Below are 10,263 nucleotides of genomic sequence, written 5' to 3' on the forward strand. Positions count from 1 at the left end.
ATATGGCAAGGACCAGTAGGATCGAATATTTAAATCCTAAAGAAACTTAGCATCTTTTAAGGCAGCTCAATGAAACTATTTCACTGGAATTTATAACCTGCAATACGTCTACCAAAACAACTGAGAGCTGGACGTCATCCCAGCACTCAGGAGGCCGAGGCAGGAGGATCGCAGCAAGGTCAAGGCCAGCCTGGGCTACATATGGAGTTTGAGATTGGCCTGAACTACACAGCGACCCTGTCTCAAAGCAGGCCCAATTGGGCCGGGTTGTAGCTCAGTGGTATCACAGCCTGCCTCACAAGTGGAAGGAGCTGGGTTTGATCCCTGGTACCAAAAAAAAAAAGAGCTGGCCGGGAGTGGTAGCACACACCTCTAATCCCAGCACTCGGGAGGCTGAGGCAGGAGGATCACTGTGAGTTTGAGACCAGCCTGGGCTACATAATGAGTTCCAGGTCCGTCTCAACTACATAGTGAGACCCTGTCTCAAAAAAACAAAAAAAAAACAAATAAACAAAAAAAGAGCTGTCACTGTTTACCCTGCCCGAGGGACTGGGTGCTCGGGCGAGGGTAGCCAGGGTCCCTGCTTCTGTCTTCCAGACTTCCCCCTGCCCGTGGCCTCCACAGGCTCGCCGCAGGAGGACACCAAGGTGAGCCTGGGACCCCGTTCCGGCTTTCCCGGAGGTGGGGGCAGCCGGCATGGAGGAGCACCCCTTCCCTGGGTCTCCCCAGTTGTCTCACAGCTCCCCTGTGAGCATGGGCGTCGCCCTGTACCCTCGATGGACAAGGAGCTGGGCCCGCCCAGGCCTCGCTGACGCAGGTGCCCTTGCTGCTCCGCACCAGGCCGAATTTGCGGGGTGGAAGCGGTCCAGGCTCAAGGCCAGCAGTGTCTCTGTCCCTCCCTGCGCTCCCAGTGACGCTGGCCCAGAGCCCGGAGGAACCACTCCCCGGGCCCCTGTGTCTCCCGCAGGCCGAGTGCACCCGGAATATAAAGAGGTGCTGGTTCCTGTCCTTCCTCAAGCCCAGCGAGCCCATCTGTGCCAGTGACCAGAGGACCTACAGTGGCGAGTGCCACCTCTGCTCCAGAGTCCTGTGAGTGTCAGTCTCCTTCACTCCTCTCCACCAGGAGCCCAAGGTGGGAGGGGGTGGGGGTGCGACTGCTTCAGCGGACTTCCTGCGTCCCAAGCTGGGTGTCCCTGAAAGGCACCTCTGCTGTTGGCCCTCCTGGGCCTCCATCCTTCCCTGTGTCCCCAGAAGGACCTGTGACCACAGAGGTGACTGCAGGGGAGGGGACTTTGGAGCCAGGAGCAGCAGGCCAGGTCATGTGCCTAGAGATGAGTCCCCCGGGCCCTGCTGGACAATGGAGGAGGCTGGGCAAGGGTCTTCCTGCTCCCATGGTTTACTGGTTTTGGAATGGATGTCACTCTCTGCAACACTCTTAGCTGGACATGGTGGCACACATCTGTAATCCCAGCACTCAGGAGGCTGAGGCAGGAGGATCTGGGCTACACAGTGAGTTCAGGGTCAGCCTGGATTACATATCCTGGCCTTGTCTCCAAAAACAAAAAGAATTAGTACCATAATTAAGAAAGAATTTACAATAATTAAAAGTTCTTTTTTTAGCAGTTGCCCTGGGAATACAATAATTTTAATTTGGTATAAATTTATACCAACCTAATTTGGATTAATAACAACTTAATTACAAATGTAGCCAAAGATGTTGCAAATTCTGTATTGCACATATTATGTGTATGTGTATCTGTAGCTCCTCTCCACCTTTGAGCTGTCATTGCCAGGTCATTTAAATCTGTATACTTTGTCAGTCAACACAGATTTATAATTATTGTCCATGAATTTGTCCTTAAAATCAAGAGAAAAAGAAATATAAAACAAAAAATGCTTTCATACTGGTTTTATATTTTTTATGTAGTTATATCTAATAGCTCTTTATTTCTTTACATAGATTCAAATTTGTTTAGTGGGGGTTTTATTGTTTGTTTGTTTTGAGACAGAGTCTTACTGTATAGTTCAGACTGGCCTAGAACTCACTGTGTAGCCCAAGCTGGCCTCAAACTCGTGACAATCCCCCTGCCTCAGCCTCCTCAGTGCTAGGATTACAGGTGTACACCAGCACATCCTGCTCATCCTTTCAAATTCAGCCTAAAAGACTCCTGTTAGGATTTTGTAGGTCTACTAGCAGTAAATTCGCTTAAATTTATTACAAGAGATGTGTTATTGGATACTATTGTCAGTAGGATTATTTTCTTCATTTTATTTTCATATCATTCATTGTTTATGTATAGAAACAAAACTGATTTGGGGTTGTTAGTCTTGTACCCTACAAGTTGTAGGGCTTTTGGTGTGTGATTTTTGTTGTACTGGGGTCTTCACACTGAGCTATATCTGCAGCCCTTTTGTCAGTTTTCTTATTTCAAGAGAGGGTCTGGCCAAGTCCCTATGTTGCCCAGGCTGGGCCTGAATTTAAAATTCTTCTGTCTCACCCTCCCAGAAGTCGTAGTTTCTGTACTAATTCTTTAGCATTTTCTTTTTCTTTCTTTTTCTTTTTTTTTGTACCAGGGATCAAACTCAGGACCTTGCACCTGCAAGGCACGTGCAGTGCTACTGAGCCAGCCCTTAAATATTTGTTAAATAGGAATTCACTATTCACAGATTTCCTTCTCAAATTTAGCCAAAGATTATTGAGTGAAATTTAGTCAACCAAAAAAAAAAAAAAAAAAAAAGAAGTAGCCGGGGGTGGGGGTGCACGCCTATAATCCCAGCATTTGGGAGGCTGAGGCAGGAGGATGCTGTGAGTTCGAGACCAGCCTGGGCTACATAGTGAGTTCCAGATCAGTCTCAACTACATAGTGAGACCCTGTCTCAAAAAACAAACAAACAAAAATGTAGTCATAATTTATGATATATTGCAGGCCAAAAGTAATCACTTCATAATATCATTTCTTTCAGATATGAAGGGTTTAACGTAACTAAACTGTACGATGGGCCATGTGTAAGTAAAATCACTCACTTTTATTTTTAGCAGTAAACCAGATATAGTTAAGAGCTCACTGCTGTTGATTTTAAATGTTTTATTATGAAAAATTTCAAGTATTCCTAAAAGTCAGGATAATAATGTCATGAACCCTATATATCTGTGATACAGAGTGAATATTTGTGAAGTTTTTCCCACTTTCTTTTTGTTTGTTTATTTGTTTGTTTTGTCTCGCTATATAGCCCAGGTTGGCCTGGAACGCATCGTGATCCACCTGCCTCAGCCTCCCAAATGCCGGGGTTGCAGGCGTGCGCCACCACACCCCACACTGCCTCTGACTGGTTTCTCCTCTAGGACCTGCTTCCTTTTCAGAATTTCCCAGCCACCCAGGAAGTGACACCTTTGCCCTGTCCCTGACCTGCTGTCCCGAAGCCCAAGAGTGACAGCAGCCCTGGTCCGGGTAGAGGGGCCAGGTCTAGATGTTGTGTCCTTGAATTCAGGGTACAGGGACCAAAGCAAGAGCACAGCTGGTGCCCTCGAGCTCGCTGGACCAGGCGCGGCAGCAGGATGGGGACAAACTCCCATACGAGAAAAAGCAGGTAAAAGCGGACAATTGTATCATGTATAGTAATTTTATGACAATATTTCTGACATGATCTCCGTGACAAGCTCACTAGGTCCATGTGACTTTTTTTTGTTTTTTTGAGGCAGGGTCTCAGTGTGTAGCCCATGCTGTCAAACTTATGGGGCTTCTCCTGCCTCAGCCTCCTGAGTGCTGGGATTATAGGAGTGCTTCACCACACCCAGCCCTGTGTGATTTAGACCAACACACACACACACACACACACACACACACACACACACACACACGCACTCTCTCTCTCTCTCTCTCTCTCTCTCTCACACTCACCCTGCTCCCCCTGTGCCTAAGGCCTCCCCGTCCCCGGAAGTCAGACATCAGCGCCTCCTGCTTGGGGTCCCCGTATGGAGACCTCAGGTTGTTTCTGCCAGGGCCACTTGCCGAGCTGTGTGACTTCGTGGCAACTGCCGCGGAACCTGCCCACTTCCAGCAGGCCCAGGGCTCAGTCTGCAGCCCTTCTCCAGCCAAGCCCTGCTCACTCTCTGATCCAGACCCTGACTTCAGAGCGCTGAGCGGAGATGAAGGCTGAGGGGAGAAGGGCTTGAGGGACTTGCAGGGAGGCGCACAGCTGTATGACCCGGAGCAAGGGTCCCGAGAGCAGAGATCTGTCTGCATGACTTTGTTTTTGTTTTTTAGTCTTTTGAGACAGGGTCTCACTAAGTAGTCGAGACTGACCTGGAACTCACTGTGTAGCCCAGGCTGATTGAACTCAGGGATTCTCCTGCCTCAGCCTCCTGAGTGCTGGGAGCACCGGTGAGCACCACCACACCCAGCTCTGTGGGGAGTTGGTAGACCGTCACGATGTATCTTCATTCTTTTTACTTCCCCTTCCCTCCCTTACAGCTTCTAGGAATCATTTGTTTTCTTTTATTCCATTTGTTCTAACATAGAAGGGGAGTGTGGCAGGGTGGGACAGTGCCTGCCTGGCAAGCTCCAGGTCCTGAGTTCCATTCGCGGTACCAAAAACACAAAACAAAACAAAACACGGTCCCTAACTCTCCTAGGGAGACTCCTGCACAGTATTATGTTGGGGCCTCAACAGTCTGTGTAAGATAAAAATGCGTTTTACTCGTTTATTTATTTATTTATTGGTACTGGGAATCAAACTCAGGACCTTGCACTTTTGAGGCAGGTGGCAGAACAACTGAGCTAAATCTTGGCCCACTTACTCATTTATTTTAAATGCAAATGTTAGCTGCACCATAGATGGAAAATTAAGTAAAAGGGATCACCCCAAAATCTTTTTTTTCGTACTGGGGATCAAACTCGGGACCTTACGCCGAACCACTAGGCTAAATCCCCAACCCTCCACCCCAAAATCGTATTGCAAAGTACAATTCTACCTCTCCCCCAAGGCACCAGTGAAACTGTTGGTAAATTTCTCTTGTTTTTATAAAATGATGCGGGAAATTCTGATATCTGGGATTTATAGAATATATACTGGGGCCGGGGATTTAGCTCAGCGGTGCTGCCGCCTGCCTCATAAGCCTAAGGTCCTGAGTTCAATCCCTGGTACCAAAAAAAAAAAAGAAAGAAAAGAAAAAGAAAAACAAGAATGTAGATTGACCCTGATGTGGTAACACAGGCCCGGAACCCTAGCACTCTGGGGGGCTGAGGCGAGACGAATGCACGCTCCACCCCTGCCTGGTCAGTTTAGCAATTTTGCAAGATCCTAACTCAATATGAAAAATAAATAAATAAAAATGTAACTAGCTGAGGATGCAGCTCAGAGGAAAGCCCCTAGATTTGATCCCACTAAACAAAACAAAACTGTTACCAGGTTTTGGGGGGCTCCTCTTGATTTCCAGGTTCTTCTCATCTCAAACAATGAACAAAACAAGCAGAAACAGTTACAAAGCTTATCTGAAGAAGTAAAATTGAAGGGTAAGGGAGAAACTGCCTCTGTAGAACAAACTCGGACAGCTTAAAAAAGGAAAAAGAAGTGTGCACAGGACGGGATGCTCTGAGGAAAGCCATGCAGTGAGCTCCACTCCAGTGTCCACCCTTTTACGTGAGCCACACCTCTGGGAGAACTCCTGCTAGGGGCTGAGAGCAGTGCTGCGTGGGTTTTACGGTCCTGCCCCTCGTTTCCCAGCCGGGAAGCCACGCCCTACCGCCTATGTCAAGCCGGAGGAGGTGACTCACTCCTGTGATCTCTGCACCAGAGAGACTAGGGCCAGAGATGCCAGGCTGGGCTGCAAAGTGAGTTCAAGGACAGCCTGAACAGTGAGACCCTGTCTATAAATAAATAAGGCAAGCCCGGGGTGTCGGCTCACACCTGCAATCCCAGCATTCTGGGAGACGGAGGCTGAGGCTGAGGCAGGAGGATCACAAGTGTGAGCCAAGCCTTGGCCACTGAGTGACATAGCAAGACCCTGTCTGAAAATTAAAAAGGTCTGGGGATGCAGCTCCGTGCAGAGGCCCTGGGTTCAATCCCCGGTGTGACAAAAACAAAACAACAAAGCCCTGAACTCCATGAAACACTTGGCTGGCGTGAACGAAGCGGATGGGCAGGGCCTTCTCCCCAGCCTCGCACTGCAGCAGCACGGAGAGCTGCTCGGTCCTCAGCGCCCCTCCGTGGCTCCCCAGCGCCGCTCCCCCGTCCTCTGCCCCCCACCTCGGACTGCGGCCGCTGTCCCTTAACCTCCCCACTTCCTCTGAGCGGCGCTTCTCCTGCAGGAAACCGCCTGGACCTAGGGGAGAACCAGGCGCTCGCGGGGCCCAGCTCGGGGAGAACTGGAGAGGACGGGAAACCTGTGTTCGGCCTGCAGCCTCTCCGCGGAATAAACGCTTCTCGGCAGCGAACCTGGCGGCAGACACTTGCTTTTGTCACAGACGGCTGAGATCCTAAGCAAAGCCCCAGCCGTGAGCTCGGGAGAGAGCGCTTTATTCGGAAGGAGGGAAAAGGAGAAGACAGCCGCCCGCACACAGCGCAGAGCCGGGCTGGTGGGCTTCGTCCGGCTCCCGGTCAGGGACGAGCAGGCCTCCCCCAGCGTAAACCCGACCCAATAACACATCAGAGAGGAAGATTCTATCTGTAGAGAGGCGAAGGAAGAGGGGACAAAGGGCGCAGCTTCCCTGGTGAGAATCGGGGGCTGAGGGTTCGGCTCAGGGGCGCCCGCCTCCCTCCCCGGGACACTGTTCCCAAGCGAATTTCTCCACTAGAGTTTTGAGTCCCAGTCAGGATTCGCCAGAAAACCCAGGGCGGCCCTCTTACCGTCTTTCCCGCCTCTCTTCCTGCCCTTTTCTATTTAAATAGTGGGGAACGTTGCTTGGGTCATTTGTCGTTTTAGTGGTTTGATGTTTCCTCCTTCTGTCTCTGCGAGTCATAGTGTGGTAGCTCCTGACTCGGGGCACAGATTCAAACCAAACCTGTTGGCTTTGAACTCACTGTGGAGCCCAAGCTGGCTTTGAACCTGTGAATCTGCGATCCTCCTGCCTCGGCCCCGAGTGCTAGGATTACAGGCATGCACCCCATACCCTGCAAACACTTTTTTTTTTTTTCAAACATTTCTTAAAAGATTCTTAAAAATCTTGGTTTGGTTTTGTTTTATTTTGTTTTTTTGTACCCGGGATTGAACTTGGGTCCTTAACGCTTGAGAGACAGGCGGTAGAACCATGCAGCTAAATCCCCTGGCACAAGAAATCTTTTTTAAATACCAGATAGTTTGTGTGTTCATCCCCAAGCTACACAAATCACACCTGTGTTCTCTCTGTTCTTACATAGATTGTGACCAAATGACCAGAGAAATATAAAACAACAGCACAATTCCCTCAATAGCAGCATTTATCTGAGGGCTTTGGTCACCACGGCACTCACCAAGAGTGTCAGGATCTAGTTTCGGAACTTCCAACCACTCCATAAAAGGGATTCAGTTTCCTTCAGAGAAAACTTCACTGAGCACAATACTTGAGTAATGCCAGCCATAGCAAGGTTTCTAAATATTTCCCCAGTACTAACTAAAGTCTCAAAACAAAGTTAACTACAGTATATTCGAACAGCAGGTTACAAAACAGTGTATATGGCATCGCCACATTTTTATTTTGAAAAAATGTGTTAATATAGACAGAGATCAAAAAATTATCTAAAATAGTGTTCACTTTACTGTTACAATCTGTCCCTGGGAGAGCTCAGCATATTTTTCTTTCTGTTCAAGAACATTTGCTGGGTTTTGGGGGGGGGTAGCGGGGATCGAGCTCAGGATCTTTCATTTGCGAGGCAGATGGTGGCACCAATGACCTAAATCCCCGGCCCCTGTTGTTTCTTGAGACAGGGTCTTGCTAGGCAGTTCAGGCTGGCCTTGGACTCACCATGTAACCCCGGTTAGCCTCGAACTCCCAGCAATCCTCTGCTGGGATTCCAGGTGTGAGCCACCGGGATGAGATAAAGCAATCTATGCCTAAGGAACTAAAAGTATGTGAACAGTGTGCGATCAAGCAGAGAACATCAAAAAAGAGAAGAAGCAAACAAAACTTCTGGAAATCAAAAGCACAATAGTTAAAAAGACAAGTTCAGGGGCTGACTAGCAGCAGTGTTAAACAGCAGAAGAAAGAAGCTGTGAGCTTGGGGCTAGATCAGTATCATCCAACCTAAGGCACGGAAGGAAGGCTCCAGGAAGTCCTGTAATGGGAGATGTCTTCCAAGGGTTAGAGAGAGCCACTGTACAGACAAGAAAATACTCAAAGGAGGCTACAGGGATAATGGACACTTCTCCACTGCTGGTGTGAATATAAATCAGTACAGCCATTATAGAAATCAGTATGGAGATTCCTCAAAGAACTAAAACTAGTTTCCCCAGCTAATCCAGCTGTCCGTCTTCTCGAGATCCTCTTGAAAGAGTTAAAAACAAGCCAGGGATTTAGCTCAGTGGTTCCACTGCCTGCCTCACAAGTTCAAGGTCGAGTTCCATCCCCGGTACCAAAAAAAAAAAAAAAGAGTTGAAGTTGAAGATAGCCGGGCATGGTGGCACACGCCTGTCATCCCAGCACTCAGGAGGCCGAGGCAGTAGGATCGCTGTGAGTTCGAGACCAGCCTGGGCTACGTAGTGAGTTCCAGGTCAGCCTCAACTACATGGTGAGACCCTGTCTCAAAAAAACCAACCAAACAAACAAAAAAAACCAGTTGAAGACACCATATTACAGTGACCCAAGCACACCCATGTTTATAGCAGCACAGTTCATAACAGCTAAAACTCGGAAGCAGCTAATATGTCCATCAACAGATGAGTGGATAAAGAAACTATAGTATTTGCACACAGTGGAGTGCTACACCACCAAAAGGACAAACTTCAGTCACTGTAGGAAAATGGATGCACCTTGAGACCATAATGTTACGTGTAATAAAGCCACACAAACTTAAGTATCTCATGGTTTCTCTTATATGAAAAACTGAAAGCATAAAGAGTAAAAATTTTAAAGGATAATAAGAAGCCAGGCATGGTGGTGCACACCTGTCATTCCAGCACTCTGGAGGCTGAGGAAGGAGGATCACCACCAGTTCCAGGCCAGCCTTGGCTACATAATGAGTTTCAAAGTCAGCCTGAACTACATAAAGTGATACAGGGTCTCAAATTGAGAAATAGATCTTTCTCAAATAGGAAGAACAAGAGATGGAGCAAGGGACCAGGCGTGGTGGCACACTCCTGCAATCCCAGCACTCAGGAGGCTGAGGCAGGAGGATCGCTGTGAGTTCAAGACCAGCCTGGGCTACATATTGAGTTCCAGGTCAGTCTCAACTACATAGTGAGACCCAGTCTCAAAAAACAAACAAACAAAAAATGGAGCCAGGGCCAGGGACTAACTCAGTGGTTCCACCACCTGTCTTGCAAGCATAAGGATTCAAGTTCCATTCGGTACCCCCAAAAAAAAAAAGATGGAGCTAAAGTGGAGAGAGAGGAAGGAGGGGATGAAAAGGAATTAAGATGTGTTATGTGCGTGCACCAACCAACTCCACACAAGGAATGTAGAGATCATGTGCTGCAAACAATGACTAATTTTTTAAAATACAGTACTCCAAGTACAGTACTAATTGGCAGGTGACATCGTTTTTTGGGTTTTAGTTTGGTTTGGTTTTGGTTTCTCGAGACAGGGTCTCGCTACGTAGCCCAAGCTGGCCTTGAACTTATGGCATTCCTCCTGCCTCAGCCTCCCAAGTGCTGGGACTACAGGCGTGCGCCACCACACCCGGCAAGAAAACATTATCACACCTAACCTGTCACCAGTTTTCTGGTCACACCTGCCACAACGGACCCCCCTCAGTTCCTAGAGTCACCATCGTCTCCATGCATCTCACTACACCCCAGGGGAACTCCCGACTTCTCATTTCTTCAGCAGGACCGCCTCAGGTGACCCATCCACACCGGCAGAGCGGACCCGCTCCTTTCCCGGCCGGGTCCTCGGCCCCGCGGTTGCTAGGCAACGTGGGAGGCCCCTGAGCAGGGCTGCCCGACCGAACGCCTGAAGGACCCCAGGGTCCGTGCAGGTTTGACCAAGGCAGTGCCTGGCGGCCCGGAGTGGCGGCGGGAGAGCGAGGTGTACAGGCGGAGCACTGGCTGGGCTTTGTCCCAGATACGAGGTAGCTAAGGCCTGGAGGAGAAGTCGGGACTGGGAGAGCCCGGGCGTGGAGAAGTGGCCG

General features: G+C 49.0%; 1 protein-coding gene across 1 annotated transcript in view; it reads left to right on the forward strand.

Moving 5' to 3' along the window:
- Nme6 (NME/NM23 nucleoside diphosphate kinase 6) overlaps positions 1 to 10,263 on the forward strand; it is a 20,857-nt gene that overhangs the window by 5,696 nt on the left and 4,898 nt on the right. The window contains exons 4-6 of the mRNA XM_033762609.1: positions 598 to 647; positions 968 to 1,089; positions 3,490 to 3,588. Coding sequence (XP_033618500.1) covers positions 598 to 647; positions 968 to 1,089; positions 3,490 to 3,588 — 271 coding nt within the window. The remainder of the gene's footprint in view (positions 1 to 597; positions 648 to 967; positions 1,090 to 3,489; positions 3,589 to 10,263) is intronic.

The sequence above is a fragment of the Fukomys damarensis genome, unplaced genomic scaffold (assembly GCF_012274545.1).
Source record: "Fukomys damarensis isolate Sample0158 unplaced genomic scaffold, DMR_v1.0_HiC HiC_scaffold_12, whole genome shotgun sequence".
Taxonomy (NCBI): Eukaryota; Metazoa; Chordata; class Mammalia; order Rodentia; family Bathyergidae; genus Fukomys; species Fukomys damarensis.